The sequence below is a fragment of the Aspergillus caelatus genome (assembly GCF_009193585.1).
Source record: "Aspergillus caelatus strain CBS 763.97 unplaced genomic scaffold BDV27scaffold_129, whole genome shotgun sequence".
Taxonomy (NCBI): Eukaryota; Fungi; Ascomycota; class Eurotiomycetes; order Eurotiales; family Aspergillaceae; genus Aspergillus; species Aspergillus caelatus.
The window spans coordinates 86,862-101,442 of NW_022475392.1; the positions used below are offsets into that span (position 1 = coordinate 86,862).

At 46.4% G+C, this 14,581-nt stretch overlaps 7 protein-coding genes across 7 annotated transcripts; 4 read left to right on the forward strand and 3 right to left on the reverse strand.

Annotated features, from left to right (window-relative positions):
• Window positions 1–968: 968 nt before the first annotated feature.
• BDV27DRAFT_13864 (uncharacterized protein) lies at window positions 969–2,858 on the forward strand. Its single transcript, XM_032069280.1, has 4 exons — window positions 969–1,483; window positions 1,542–2,129; window positions 2,192–2,386; window positions 2,598–2,858. Exons 1-4 carry the CDS (start codon window positions 1,314–1,316, stop codon window positions 2,680–2,682), a joined length of 1,038 nt encoding a protein of 345 aa, XP_031925954.1. The 5' UTR covers window positions 969–1,313; the 3' UTR covers window positions 2,683–2,858.
• Window positions 2,859–3,934: 1,076 nt separating this feature from the next.
• Window positions 3,935–4,430, forward strand: BDV27DRAFT_130876 (uncharacterized protein). The gene is made up of 2 exons (XM_032067508.1): window positions 3,935–4,296; window positions 4,409–4,430. Exon 1 carries the CDS (start codon window positions 3,991–3,993, stop codon window positions 4,294–4,296), a length of 306 nt encoding a protein of 101 aa, XP_031925955.1. The 5' UTR covers window positions 3,935–3,990; the 3' UTR covers window positions 4,409–4,430.
• On the reverse strand, window positions 4,307–5,449 carry BDV27DRAFT_130877 (uncharacterized protein). The gene has a single exon (XM_032067509.1). It carries the CDS (start codon window positions 4,914–4,916, stop codon window positions 4,629–4,631), a length of 288 nt encoding a protein of 95 aa, XP_031925956.1. The 5' UTR covers window positions 4,917–5,449; the 3' UTR covers window positions 4,307–4,628.
• Window positions 5,450–6,733: 1,284 nt separating this feature from the next.
• BDV27DRAFT_13922 (uncharacterized protein) lies at window positions 6,734–7,563 on the forward strand. Its single transcript, XM_032069406.1, has 3 exons — window positions 6,734–7,008; window positions 7,073–7,308; window positions 7,490–7,563. The coding sequence occupies exons 1-2, from the start codon at window positions 6,855–6,857 to the stop codon at window positions 7,210–7,212; spliced, it is 294 nt and encodes a 97-aa protein (XP_031925957.1). The 5' UTR covers window positions 6,734–6,854; the 3' UTR covers window positions 7,213–7,308; window positions 7,490–7,563.
• A 169-nt stretch (window positions 7,564–7,732) lies between these two features.
• On the reverse strand, window positions 7,733–11,949 carry BDV27DRAFT_165801 (putative nucleosome remodeling complex ATPase subunit (Snf2h); the record flags this gene model as incomplete). The annotated part of the gene is made up of 7 exons (XM_032074027.1): window positions 7,733–7,906; window positions 7,946–8,203; window positions 8,273–8,995; window positions 9,050–9,470; window positions 9,530–10,078; window positions 10,116–10,263; window positions 11,934–11,949. 7 exons carry the CDS (start codon window positions 11,947–11,949, stop codon window positions 7,733–7,735), a joined length of 2,289 nt encoding a protein of 762 aa, XP_031925958.1.
• Window positions 11,950–12,016: 67 nt separating this feature from the next.
• BDV27DRAFT_165802 (putative oxidoreductase, 2OG-Fe(II) oxygenase family) lies at window positions 12,017–13,147 on the reverse strand (the record flags this gene model as incomplete). The annotated part of the gene is made up of 2 exons (XM_032074028.1): window positions 12,017–12,727; window positions 12,785–13,147. 2 exons carry the CDS (start codon window positions 13,145–13,147, stop codon window positions 12,017–12,019), a joined length of 1,074 nt encoding a protein of 357 aa, XP_031925959.1.
• An 879-nt stretch (window positions 13,148–14,026) lies between these two features.
• On the forward strand, window positions 14,027–14,556 carry BDV27DRAFT_159367 (RNase P/RNase MRP complex subunit; the record flags this gene model as incomplete). The annotated part of the gene is made up of 1 exon (XM_032072858.1): window positions 14,027–14,556. A coding segment is annotated over one exon (530 nt), but the record flags the coding sequence as incomplete, so codon positions are not given.
• Between the last annotated feature and the right edge of the window lie 25 nt (window positions 14,557–14,581).

The following is a 14,581-nucleotide window of genomic DNA, read 5'->3' on the forward strand; positions in this document are numbered from 1 at the left end:
CCTAGCTTTTTGGGTTTTTTTTCTTTTTCTTTTCTTTTCTTTTTCTTTAATTATTATTATGTTTTATTGTTTCTACCATTTGTTACTGTTGTTTACATTCTTACGGGTCAGTATTTTGGTACATGTATCCATGTGTCAACGCCGAACCTTAAGTCTATCGAGTATTATTCTTTTTCTTTTTCTTCATTTTTTGATTTCCTTTTTGTATTGTGAATCATGAAGAGAATTGGAATTTAAGATGGTGCAAAATTTGACTGATTGTTTGTACTGTACGTAATGATTCAGATAGGTAATGGCGAATGTCATTTCGATGTTCTGGAATTATTTGATGAATTTTCATATGATTTTATCCGTTATCCTGACCATTATGAATCTTGTAAGAAATTGTAGAAAATATGAAAAGAGAAGAGAAAAAACAAAATTATAATTAAAATGATTGAAATAAAAAGTGCGACCCATGGGCCATTCCCTTTAGACTCAAGCCCATACGGAGCAGTACCCACCCCCCTCTCGCTCATCCGGTTCCCCCAGAAAGCCTATCCGGCTTCTATTTATCGTTCGGTCCGCCGCTGCTGGTGCGCTGATATTATTTCTTTTTTCTCCCGGTGATTTGGCTACCTAATGTTGGTCGCGTCTTCACAACGACGTATATAGCTCGCCATACCCCATCGAAAGCTAAGGTACTTAACTTGCCGCCACCTTCGACCTCTCCCTCGGATTTGACTGATCCAGTCCACCACTGGATCTGACCGCCATTCGGCCAATCAAGCGAGCCCACTTCCTTGCCATTGCAGACCCTGCGCCTTGGGTTTTGCACCTCACCGTCTCCTTGGGTCTCCCAGTCCTGTGGTTCGGTACTCTTCTGTGTGACTTGCTCCTACTATAAACTTAACGATCAACTTCAACCACCACGACTTCACGGGTGATCACCTTCCCAGCAGGTGCCCGGCTTGAACACCGCGGACGACTGGTCAATCGTCTCATATTTTTTTTTTTTGTTTTAATTCAGCCGACCTCACCTTTTTTATTCATTTTAATTTTTTCTATCTATTTATTTATTTATTTTTTCTCGCTTCACCCCCTTCACCCCACAGGTGGGATAACGCCAACTCTGCCGCCCCTGGAGGATATAGAAGGATAGAGCGCTGTGAACCAAATTCAGTACAAACGATCGATTGCGAATACAATTACCGCCGATACGAACAGAGAATATTATCTGCCAATGTTGTCCCCGAACTTTAACGACACCCAGAAACTGTACCAAATTTAAAACATCACTATATACATATCGACCCGGGAAAACCCCAAGCAGCATGTCCAACCAAGGGCCCCCGAAACAACCCAATGAGGCGAAGCAAGAGGGATTTGCGAAGTACCTCCAACGAATGAGGACGGTGTTGAGGAAAGGCTCATCTTCAAAGTCTGAATCTGCATCCACTTCTCAGGAAACTAGTGGACAAGCTTCACCGTCTAAGTCCGCGCCGTACGACAAACCCCCCTCTCTTATTTCCCAACTTATGAGCGCACTAACTTGAGCGCAGTCCAAAAACTACTGCTGCCCCTAAAACAACTACCGCTCCAGCGAAGGATACCACCACCAAATCTGGTCCCGAACCGACCGTGTTCAAGCATTGGGGAGCTATTCAGGAGGAGAAGGCTCGTGCTCTGTTCGCCAAGTATGGATTGACTCTGGAACCCGGAGAATGGAGGTCGCCCACCGACACCGAGGTTCAACGTGTGGCCAAGCCGATTCGCATGCGAGTTCGTCGCACCTGTCACCGCTGCCAGACTACGTTCGGAATCGATAAGCTTTGCACCAACTGCCAGCATGTCCGTTGCAAGAAGTGCCCCCGCTACCCGCCGCATAAGTCGTCGCATGATCATCAAAACGAGTCCGCCCTCCAAACTATCCTCTCGCAGAAGGGCAAGGAGCCGGCCGATGCGTCGCGCAAACCTAAAGAACCCCCGCTTACACTCCCATCCCGTACCGGCGGCCAGGATGTCATACGCAAAGAAGTCAAGCAGAGAATACGTCGCACTTGCCACCGTTGTTGCACGACGTTCGCGCCGGACGCCACGGAGTGTGAGAATTGCCAACATACCCGGTGCAAGAAGTGTCCTCGAGAACCGTATGTGACAACCATTTCCGCGAAACTCCGATGATAGCGACAGTTTACTGACTAACTTCTAGGGCTAAATTGGACAAATATCCTGATGGTTATCCTGGAGATGTGGAACCTCCTGCAGAACCCCCAGCACGCACGTGGAAGAAACCACGTCTACGGGTGCGATACACCTGTCATAAGTGTTCGACCATGTACCGGTCGGGAGAAAAGACTTGCTTGAATTGTGGTCAGGAGAAGTGCTCGGAAACCATACGAGACCCGTACGTCGTTGCATATGAACCCCCATTTACTAAACGTGCGTTTTTTTTTTTTTTTTTTTTGTTTTATTATATGTATGTGTTGGTTCCAGTGATGTAAATGATGTATAACTCTGGACTCTTGTGCTTGGCAGATTGGCCAATTATTATTATTATTCTTCTTCTTCTTGCTATTAATTTATTTATTTTTTTTTTTTCACTAACTTCGTCCTAGACCCAAGAAACAAAAGCCAGAACCAGACCCGGAGGTAGTGAGACGGGTGGAAGAGCGATTAAGGGTTACGATCAGCACTGGCTAGAAATGCAATTGGAGGGGTTTTAATTGTCTCAAAACGCCTGTGCGGTGTTGGCATGATTTCTCTTCTCACTATAGCAACACTACTATTGTCCACTCCTTTCTGACTACAATATCATTTGGTACGGTGGAGCAGGCTCCCTACGGAATCTCTCCGTATCAATTCCTCATTTGGAAACACTACCTAACTCTCGCCCTGCCCATCAGTAGTAGTACTAGGAGAAGGATGACTGACAAAAGCTGCGTAACAATCCTCCACCTCCTAGCGTAAACCCAGACAAAACGATTGGCGCAGGTAAGCTCATCTGTCAACGATTGTCTGGCCAAAAAAAAACTGAACCCACCGTTTCGGAACGATAGTCCCGCAACGCTCTAAAATTATCCCCATGGTCTGGAACCGGGGGGACAAACACAGACGGTCGGGTCTCCTACAGTTATTCCCTTACTTCTACGTACCTACTATTGGTCGAATTAACCCGAGTATAATAAATAGCCAACGGTGAGCTCTCACAAGAAGAAAACCGTTAGACTCCACTGGACCTGTCAACAAAAACCCTAAAGTGGCTCTAGGGGCTAACTAATCCGAGCCACCTCTCTAAATTGAAGCGATAGACAGGCTGGAAGTTAGAGCCAGGAAGTGGGGAAAGACCATCATAGTGGTCCCGCGCGGGATAACGGTCGGACATGATCTGGGTCAAAAGATCATTTTAATTGAGGGGTTCTAAAAGGTCACATCACTCACTTAGTACTGTGATAGTACACTTAGTATACTTGGTATAGAAGGACTGGACTTTTGTTTGGGTCTTGGTATATGGCATGATTCAAGCCAACGACCGTTTAATTCCGTCGGTGGAACTCGGTCGTACCGGGAAAACTCCGGTGTTATGGACCTTTCGAGCCCTACAGGTGGGTAATTAATAAAGGCGATAATGTATGGTACTGTACTGTATGTAATGGGTGTACTGTACCAGGTAGTAGTGCTGGGTAAACTATATGATTATGGTTATGTTGGCTGACAGCATACTAAGCGATGGGAACCTGTACAAGGGTGTGTAGTCAGAAGTAGATATGGGATGTATCACCAATCCTACTCATCTCCCAAGGACATAAGAAGCAAAGAATAGAAGAAAAAAAAAAAAAAAAAAAGAAGAAGAAGAAAGTACAAACAAAGAACGAGCATATTCCAAATTCTCTCTCTGCGCATCCAAATGCCGACCAAATCCCGTCTCGCCATCCGTCTGATGCATCGTGGAATCCTGCAGCCCAGCTGGACGGGCAAGGATTTTTCCCACTTTGCCATCCCCACCGCGACATGTACTGCGCCCACTTCGTCTGGAGTGTCGGGTCCGCTTGGCAACGAGGCACTATGACACTGACGGACAGGGTGCTGGTGGTCTGCTTGTCTGCCTGCCCTGCCACCTGTCACGCACTTCTTTCGGACAGTTCCCAGATTGACGGGTTGGCTGATGCTCGGACCCGGGGCGTCTATGAGTATGAGTTCACTAGTTGCATGTATTATAGGCTTATAGGCTACATGGTCATGATCTGCTTGGAGGGATTGACGGGCTCAAAACATGCGACGCAGCGCCCCGGGTCACGGAACTGTTCCGAATTATAGGTCTGTTAACTTTTTTGTTTTTTTTCCTGCTCACATCTGATTTCTCTCATGAGACGTGATCTAGGCTACTAGCTAGGATTCGACGCTTTGACTGACTGACTGACGTGCCAAGGAGCTTACGGAGTATGATCTCCGTTTTTATTCAGTGTTGCTCAAGAATTGGGATCCCATCGGCTAAGATAGGGGGAGGTTGCAGAGTTGAATAGCGTGATGTTGGTAGGGGCAAGGGGCTTGGTTGATAAGGACGTTATAGTCGAACTAGACTGGGTTACTGGTTAGTTGTATCCCGCTCTTGAAGCTTTTATCTGATGAAGGTTGTTAAGTAGGTAATGCTAGCACCCCTTTGTCTTCTTGGACCAAATACTCACCCAGTTGCTGTGCGAATAGCTATCCCTCCCAACCAAAAGTAGGTATCCGGTAAAGTTTGTAGGAATTGACACTACCACCCAGGAATCCAATTCCGACATCCTATTTAGCATTTCCAGCGTCCCCGAAATGTACACCGACCATCGGCGATCCACAATTAAGCTTCTCAACAGAGTACCCATATACTTTAAGTCAGCTCGAGCAAGCAAGCCCAATTCAACTGACTCAGTTCCTTGTCCGCCCAATATCATCATGAAGGATCGATCTCCATGCCAAAAAGAAACCCATACCACGTCCGTACTACGGCGTACGCCGTTCCAGCTAGCGTCACAACTTGTATAAACATAGTAAAAGTAATCACTTTATTTCCAATGCAATACACCTAGTGTAACTCCTCCCCTCCGCCCGTATCCTGGTCCTGGAAATCCCCGAGTAAGCGAAGAGTGCTCGGGCCGCTCCGACTATGGCCCTTTCTGGTGTCGTTGTGGTAGATCGTCTGATTGTGGTGAGGCCAGTCTGGTCGGATTGAGGGTTCCGGTGGAATGGCGTTGTGGGGTGGTTTAAGGTTTAACGGTGTTGGGTTTGGTTTGGAGTGGGTTTTATTGGTGTATATTGTGCGAGTTATGGGGTTGTTTTTTTATTGATATTGGTGATATGGTGTGTTCTGGGATGGTGGTTTGTATTATTGTTGATCTGTTGGTGGGATTTGCTGTCATGACTCGGGTGGTATTTGAATATTGACAAGAGAAAAAGCAAGGGGGGAAGGATCGAAAAGATGAAGGAAGGAAAGAAGAAAGAAAGAAAGAAAGAAAGAAAGAAAGAAAGAAAGAAAGAAAGAAAGAAAGAAAGAAAGAAAGAAAGAAAGAAATTCCGTCATCGTAACCATTGATTCGGAAACTTCAAGTATTCCATGTGTACGGAGTATAGTAGTTCATTATTGTGTAACGTTTGCTGCGTTTATGCTTATTTCACCTGTATTACGCAACTGTTACCTTTAACAATGTTACACAACCCATACCACACGTTTGATGATCACCTAAAACCAGGGGTGAGAAAGAAAACGTTATGGTCATTCCCTATTATGCTGTTTAACTTCGGAGGATTTTCTGGAGTCTTCTCAGTCTGTTGTGGTGGTCATAAGTATCCTAGTAGGGTGTTATTATTATTATAGTAGCTCGAAATATGAGGTTATTATTCTCGTTCTGTCCAGGTTTCTGATCGTTTTCTTGTACCATGGAACTCTTGAACTAGCCCGCTTGGCGGTTCGGTCCGTGACCCGCCGAGTTTCCTTGGGAAGAAACTGGCTTAACCGAAGTATTATTGTATCGTGGTCGGGTATGGTATTACCTGGTACCACCGGGTAAATTCAGACATGACCAACGCTTAATTCTGTTACCCAAGTTTATCCATGATGATCTTCTATATGGCTCCATAGACTCCTCTCTTTTTGTCTAGCACAACGGATCAGACAAGATGTACACGCTCATGAAACATCGTAGTAGGCATGCATCGGGCGAGAAGGCAACCGCCGACAGCAATATCCAGCGAGCCTTGCATCGGGGTTGCCCGGTTCTGTCAGCAACGCGCGAGCTTCCAGCGAATTATCCATGAATACTTCCTGTATTTCCTCCTCGGGGCATGCTGTGTAACATGAATTGAAGAGAGCCATGTATAAATTTTCACACATTCCCAGCAACGGAGTGGGATGCAGGTCCACTTTCCTACAGTATGCAATTCCAACACGACGCACGAGGCACATATTCAATCCACCTACCAGCCCAAAGAATGAGGACGCTGTATGGCTGCCTAGCTTCGAACTCGGACCTATGCAGTCCAGTGAGATGAATCAACTGCTGGAAATGGCGTTGTCGTCTCCCCAAGGCTCTGGATGCGTGCAGATCCCCACGCAAACAACTCATCTGTTGGGACCGTCTCAATTAATGAGTTGATTGGACCCATCATGTTGCTCATCCCGTATCTTGTTGGACGAATTTGCGCTCTCTGGGAGGAAATTCCTTACCGACTGGGTGGAGAAGAACAACAAACAACGCTCTGTCGAAGGCAACTTCGCATGGCCTCGCTGTGAAGTTCCAGCGCAACGGAAACAAATAGGATCGTTCCCGCGGAACACATCCCTAGCTATATACCTTTACTCCCTGTCTATATTGATCCACTTTTCGAGGGGGCAATTCATGTGCCACTTGTTTGGGAGTGGCGGGGTCCTCGGTGAAATTTTTCTCTTCGCTGGTCCGTTTTCTTCATGGAATCCCTGTCTGCTTCATGACATGGGACCATGTCATGCATTGATGGCTCGCCTAGGGTGTTATGCACTGGGAGCTCTAATGGGTAAGGCCCGACCCGTTTTTGTACTGTAATACGGTGCTTTTATTGGTGTTGACCATTCTCCCAGTTGCTCCTTTGCCGACTGGTGGCGCCGCATACACGCTGTTGCCGTCTACCGTTGCAGTCGTTATGCAGCTCGACGTTTTTGTGGGCATGTACATACTAGTAGGAAATTTCCATCCATGTCTTGCACTGGGATGTGGATGAGAATTACCAGTACCTTAGGCGATCGGAATCGTTACAGCTAATGGATTGAAAATGATACGTGATACCAGACGTACTCGTTGATAACCAGTTAGGAAGGTACTCAAAGTACTATCCGTGAGACATCCATGGGCTTTCTTTAGCCGCGACTACTCTGTTTCTGTTTCTCCCTTCATTTGATCATTTGATCCACATCAATTTCGATGAACAAACTGCTTCTGAGCACATGAATGTCCTGTCACGATCCTTGCTAACCGCTCAGTTTCCTGGAACAATGTAGATGATGTCCGTACATCAATACCATCTCCTTTTCTTGGACGGCACAACGGATCCGAAATCAAGGCGCCGCTTTCGCTGTTCACTGCATTGTGCGCATTTTATGTAAAAAACGCTTTTAGGAAAATATCCCAAAGCTTCATGTGCAGGGTTCTCTCCCACGAAGTCCGTCTGTGACCAATCCAAGCACTCCTCACAGAATGCTCTACTACACGCTGAACAGCAGTATAAGAGCCCTCCGGCCTTGCTACTTGTTTTCTCGCATTGCGAACAATAGTGACGGGGGCATAAAAGTCTCTTTCCGCCACGGCGCATTTTGCCTATCGACTCGAGACGCTTTTTGTGGAATGCCAGTGGACATAAATCGCACTCCTGAGGGTTGAACTTCCGGCAGAAAAAACATGTCTGGAACAACTTTAGCCTTGAGACCTCCTTGAAGACTTTGAGCATCGCCACTTACAGCTTCGCGCGTCATTTTCTTCGAGTCCGTCTGTGGCAGATTTGAACATTCTCTCTTACTGGAAAGGGTCTCGAGTCGGATACTGTCCTTTCCTACTGAGAATCCGTCGATCATCGTCCTCTCCTTTCCAATGCGTCTATCCGCTCGACAGAGATCCTTAGGCAAAGATTCATACATAGAAGATGATCTGAATCTTGTGTCGACCTTTTTCCCGTCGAAGATATTGGTTTTAACCCGCTCTGTGCACGCGAGCCAAGCCTTTTCTTGGTACACGTTGATACCGGTGTTTCTCCCGTTCAGCTCAGTAACCTGGTTGCTAGAACATGCCTTGAAGATCGTTTCCCAGTTAAACCAGCTCAAATCCGTTGCACTCAATTGGTTAGACGCCAAAACTGCTCGACTGCAGACCAATGCGGACAAGTCTTCCGTATCCATTGCGTAGGCTAGTCCCCGAGAATCAATCATATTTGCGAACGCTTTCATATCATGTGCCGCAGTCATATCTTCCATGACTTTGGTGGCAACATATGCTTTCTTGACAATGCGACGGCTGATTTGTTCTTCCACAGTACCTTTTGACTGGAGCTTAAAGATATTAACCGGGTGTTTCTGTCCAATTCGGTGGACTCTCGCTTCAGCCTGTCGCATAACTTGTGGGTTCCAGTCTTCATCCAAGAAGATAACCGTTGAGGAACTAACTAAATTGAGACCTTCGCCACCGGCCCTTATCGAAATCAGAAAGACCATGTACCTAGGATCATTCTGGAAGAGGTAAATCGAGAGGTTCCGTCGTGCGTTAGATGTGCTTCCGTCTAAACGAACATATCTTACAGTATCGACGTTCTTCTGGATAGTCAACAAAAGATCCTCACAAAGATTCAAAGCCTGATTGAAGTTCGAAAATATAATTATTTTCTTCCCTCTCTCTAGCACAAAATAATGAACCATTTTAAGGAGCACAATGTATTTTCCAGAGTTTGTGATAACATGTGCTCCGAGTTCGTAAGGGTCCGGAATCGCATCATCCAACAAATACGGATGAATTGAACACTGGGATTGCGAATTAGTTTAAACCGGCAGACCGAGTGACATTTTATGGCTCACCTTGCGCAGCTCCATTAAAATATTGCTCAATATCCTGTATTTTCTCTTTTTAGACTGTTGGTCTGTAGCCATTAGATGCTTCCGCTCGAATGAAATGCCGCCGTGTCCTCCCAGCATAGAATTTTCTATGCCGGTAAGTATTCTCAAATACAAGGAACGTTGGAACTCTGACAGAGGTACTGATAGCGCAGTCTCTGTCTTCTGAGGAACTGAGAGCCCTATTTCGGGGGATTCCTTAACCCTGCGTAGCATGATCAGGCTGAGAAATCCTTGGACTTGCTCAAAGAATTTGGGATCGAATTTCCCGTCACCAAGCGAAAAAGCCTCTTCAAAAGGCTCTGATGTACATGGGACGAAAATATCTGGGAAAAGCCAGTGAAATATTGACCACAACTCCCTCAAATTGTTTTGTACTGGGTTCCTTAATTGCCAACAATGTCAGTCGTTTGAGCAAACGGTGCCTACAAGATGTATTCTTACCCCGTGAGAACGAGTTTGTACTCGGCCTTTACTCGTTGAATTGCCTGTGCCCTCTGCGAGTGATCATTCTTGATGCGATGACCCTCATCAAGAACAACATAATTCCATACGAGCTTTCGGAACCATCTGATATCTGAGGTCAAGGTTTCATAAGATGTTATAACAATGTCCACCGCATATGTCGAACTCTTACAGTTTTTAGCTCTGGTAGGAGTCAGAATCTTCTTGACTGCCTCCTTTTTGCTTGGTGTTCCGTGGAACCTGATTGAAGTGAGCTCCGGTGTCCACTTGCTTATCTCTGAAAGCCATGTGTCCATCACACTGAATGGACAGACAATTAGGAACGGACCAGGCTCATCAAGTCGCACAATGTTGTCGTGGTTTTTGATGTACTGGAAGAGTGCAAGCGTCTGGATAGTCTTTCCTAGACCCATCTCATCTGCGAGAATTCCACCAATGCCATTGCTTCGGAGATACACTAGAAACGACAGCCCTCGAAGCTGGTATGGTTTCAGTTGGGATTGAAGCCTAAGCTGCAGTGTCAGTCTGCTGTCAATTCCGGAGAATATCTAGATGTCAGGTTTACCCTATAGGCTGTGGATCCAATGATTCGTATGGTCGCACACTGGCAAATGACGCCTCCCTGTTTTGATAGAATCGCTCCTTGTCACCCAGAAGTGGAAGCACGACGTCCTTTATGGCAGTGAAGAAGTTGTTCCTCTTGGTTTCAATATCTTGCAATATATCCAACGCGGACTTGGCCACGCAGCGACTGGGGGAGATGTTGCCCCTAAAAGGAAGCTCCAAACGACAGCCCTGCACATAGCTCTCACACGATACGGTAGAGCGTGGTCTGATGCCTTATATGTCGTCAGCTCAGAGCGTACATAAGTTGAAAAGACTAGCTTAGCTGTTACCATCTTCCTGAGTTGGGCTTTTCAGTTCATGGAACGGCAGTGGCGACGTCGATGGACTGGGTGTCATGGAAGAGAGGCTGCTCAGAGGACTACTCCACGGGGTGAGAGGCGAGATAGAGTCGTCGGACAGAGTCCCTTGAAGCTTCTGGTCGTCCATACTGGATTGAGACTCATCAGAATTGGTGTTGAATCTCGAATTGGTCTTCCATGAGCACGTCGGCCAGTGCTTATAGGAACTCCATGAAAATGAAGGCAGAGATAGCCAAGTAGGCCCAACACTTGAAGACACCATACTTGAGCAATGTTCTTTTTCGGTGAGATGATGCTGAAACAAGTCTGTAACTGCTGTGTCTTTGTTGGAGCTGCCGTTGGGAAATGTTGAGATGCCATTTTGACTAGAGAAGTAGAGTATATATCGATATACCATGCCTATCGAGGTGTTAACACAAACATGAGACAGTCCCTGTTGTGTTGGGCCAAGAGTGAGTATAGGTGTGGATCTGTGAATGGTTTGTAGCTTCAGGATATCATACTTGTCGGGGGCACTAACAACACAAAAGTACAATGTGTTATGTGGCTTGGGGATCATTGATCTATATCTGTCCGTCCCAGAATTCTAGATCCTATACGTTCTGAGTCGCAGAAGATCGGAAATGAGGAAGACCACTATATTATGTCACAGTGACAACTGTAGGGTATAGTGATAAAACATATCTAACATTTGAAGTGACAACAGCCCAACGAGGTGTTCACTATGTCCTCTGATTAACATATCACTCACAAGATAGTGTTGAAGCTGGGCACTCACCATATAAGTTCAGATAACTCAGCAAAACCCCGCTCCGAGGGCATTGATGGGCCATTTACATCGACCAGCCACACTTGTGATCAAATTACTCCCAATACCACAATTGTATTTCGTACTACTAATCCCCCCAATAGCGAGCTTAGCACTTGTTTTGGTCAGGAACTCGATCCTATTCGCAATATTTCTTGTCCAGATAGTCGATGATCGCAGTTTCTCTCATTCATTGAAGGTGTATCTGGTAGAGTTTGTGTCTTCTCGTCGTGAACAGGATTTGTGTCACCGTTGCATCATCTTAGATGCATGCTGAAATACTTCGAGAGTCTTCAAGTTAGATACCTTGCAGCTTAGGGAAAGCGTCAAGATGCTCGTCAGCGAATTCGGCCCTGTAATCTTATTCTAATGTCATCGATTGCTTCGGTCATGATGTTTGTAGACTGGATTAGAGAAATAAACTAACTTAAAATTTCTAGGGGAGTGAAAGAAGAAGAAATGCTAAACTGAAATCATCTTTGGAAGAGGAAAAGGGGCCTAATGAGAAATAATGTGTGCAATATTTATGTCAATCTGACTGTTCCAGGATGGGATAATGTACATGCTTTGGATATAGATATAGAGCCCTAAGCGATGTATATTCTCCCTGTCCCTACCTTACCATTCCACTCTCATAATATACTCCCACTTTCGAAAAAGTCCATAACTACCTCCAAACCAAACAATTACCTAAATAGACAAAAGAAGAACAAAAGACAAAGAACAAGAAAATCAAACCCTAATCCTCCGACTCAACATCTCCGTCCCAGCAGACTTCTCATAATCCACACTTTCCAAACCGCTCCTCCTGCCCAACGCCCTCCTCAAAACCCACTCCTTACTACTAATCTCTTCCTCTTCTCCCTCCTGAGGGAGACGAATACAATCCGACCCCTCCAACGTCCTCAACACAACCTCATCCCCGGGCCTCGCAAAATAAACAAGACTATACCTCGTCCACCCCATCTGCTCCCCGGGTGGCGCCACAACCCGATGAATATTCGACCTCAACAACCCATTCGTAAACTTCACCAATGCATCCCCCAGGTTAACAATCGCATGACCCGGTAACGGCCTAACATACGTCCACTCCGCGTCTTCGCCCGCAGGGAGAACCTGTAATCCGCCCAACCGGTTGAAGAGGATAGTCACGCTGCCAAAGTCTGTGTGTTCGCCCATTGCTGTGCGGCTGTCTTGTGGTGGTTGGGGCGGGGCTTTGATGAAGCGGACTTGGTCACTGCTTGTGGAGTGTAAACGGTGGAGATTGGGGAGGGTGGAGGGGGGGAGACCGAGGGTTTTGTTTAGGAGGGTTAGGATGAGAATGGTTATGGAGTGGGAGGTTTCAATGAAGGTTTTCAGGTCGTTGTGGGTTGCAGGGGTAGAGAGGAGGGTTGGGGATGGGAAGGGAGATGGTGTTAGGTTTAGGATAGTGTCTTTTGAGACCTTTTTACGTATCATATCTTAGTATATGTACGTATCTTAGTCGGTGAGTGGCCCTACATTGTAGAATTCGTTTCTGTCCACATTCCCCTCTTTATCTGCGATCATTGCCCCCTGGGCTTTATACCCGTGATAGGAGTTTTGGGCACTGAAATCGTATTTCTCTTTCTCGGCTAGCGGGAGCTTGAATAGCTCGGTGCCCGTTTGGAATAGTTTGTCTGCTGTGTTGAGGAGGGTGGTGCCCGGCTCCGTGCTTTGGAGATCCAGGTAGAAAAAGCCAATCTCGCAGCATGCGCGCATTAGTCGGTCTGTTTCTGATTCATCGTGGGCGAGGAGTTTGGACAGGGAGAGCCGGGTTAGGGGTGCTGTTGGGATGTTGTCTGGGAAGGGGGGGAGGCCGGGGAAGTTTTCTTGGGCTGTCATTTTGGTGGTGGGTTTGTTTTTGTGTATACTATATGTTTGGGGTGGTCTTTGAAGGCGATGCCTGCTGTTTACGTTGGCTATGTCGATGTTGATATAGATGTAGCCCTAATGCGGGGAAGGAGGAGAGCCGAGGATTTGGGGGAGTTTGGAGGTTTTGTGTCTAGCCGATGGGTTTACGAGGTTACATTGGGGTCGTAGGTTTGGGTTTGAGTTTGGAGACATGTTTGGAGATGTCGTGTTTGGTGGGTGATCTTTAGATGTCTAGGATATTGGCCTGCAGCCATGTCAAGAGTTGGGAGTACTGAGTAGGAGTAGTGCGAGAACTCAACATACTAATCACACATATGACAACCGATGATTCCCAATTGAATTTTGATCATTCGTTTGAGCTTTGGGATCTTAATTCTGCTAAAAGTATATAATATAGATTGTAGCCATACTGTATTGAACTTCATATATGGTGTTCACTTGACCTTTGACAAGCCCATATATACTAGTATATTCCTAGGTTGTTCAGAAGTAGAGATATGCTTGTAAATAACCCACGAACAAACGAACAAACGAACATATGAGCGATTCGCAAGATCAATAGACATCAGACACAAAAGGAAAAGAACAGAGCGAAGGTATACTCCAATTCATATACTAAGTAGAGCGTAGTCGTGGAGTATGGAGTACTCCACTAACATCCCAAAAAGGCAACCCTCGTGATAATTGATTGAACCTTATCAGCTCACCAAAAAGTCCCGATAACAGAACAATTTCTCTCACCAACCACGCAACAACCACAACACCCCAGAGCACCTCCCTCAACACCAGCGCCCCAATTCCAAGGAACCAAAAAGGAAAAGAAGTTTGAAAGGGAAAAGGGAAAACAAAATGACCACCCCAAAACCCCACATCGCCGAAACCCTCCTCTCCTGCGCGCACTCGCCCGACACAGCATCCCAACTCTTCAAAGAACGCATAAAACAGAAGCCCCTCTATTTACGCCCAACATCGCCCACACCTGAAGACAACCGCGACCGGCGCCGTCGCCACCGTCTCCAGAAGAAAGAATACTTCCTCCGCAAACAGAAGCCGCGGCCCTTATCTGCGCGCGAGAAGCGCGTCTCTGGGATCTACGACCTGCCTAAGGAGGAGTGCAAGTATGCGGTTTTCAAGGGCCTGCATGCCATGTGGGTGGAGTATATGCGGGAGGTGCTAGATATTGGGAGTCGCAAGCTCGAGGAGGTTAATGTGACGGCGTTGTCGCATGGGAGTAAGCTGGTTAGTGCTGATTTCCATGGGGCGGAGATGGAGGTTGTCAGAAGTCGGTGTGCGGGGAGGGTTGGGGTTAGAGGAATTGTGGTTAGGGATACGAAGTTTACTTTTGTGGTTGTTACGGAGGGGGATGAGGTTAAGAGTGAGTTTTTTTTTTTTTTTTTTTTTTTT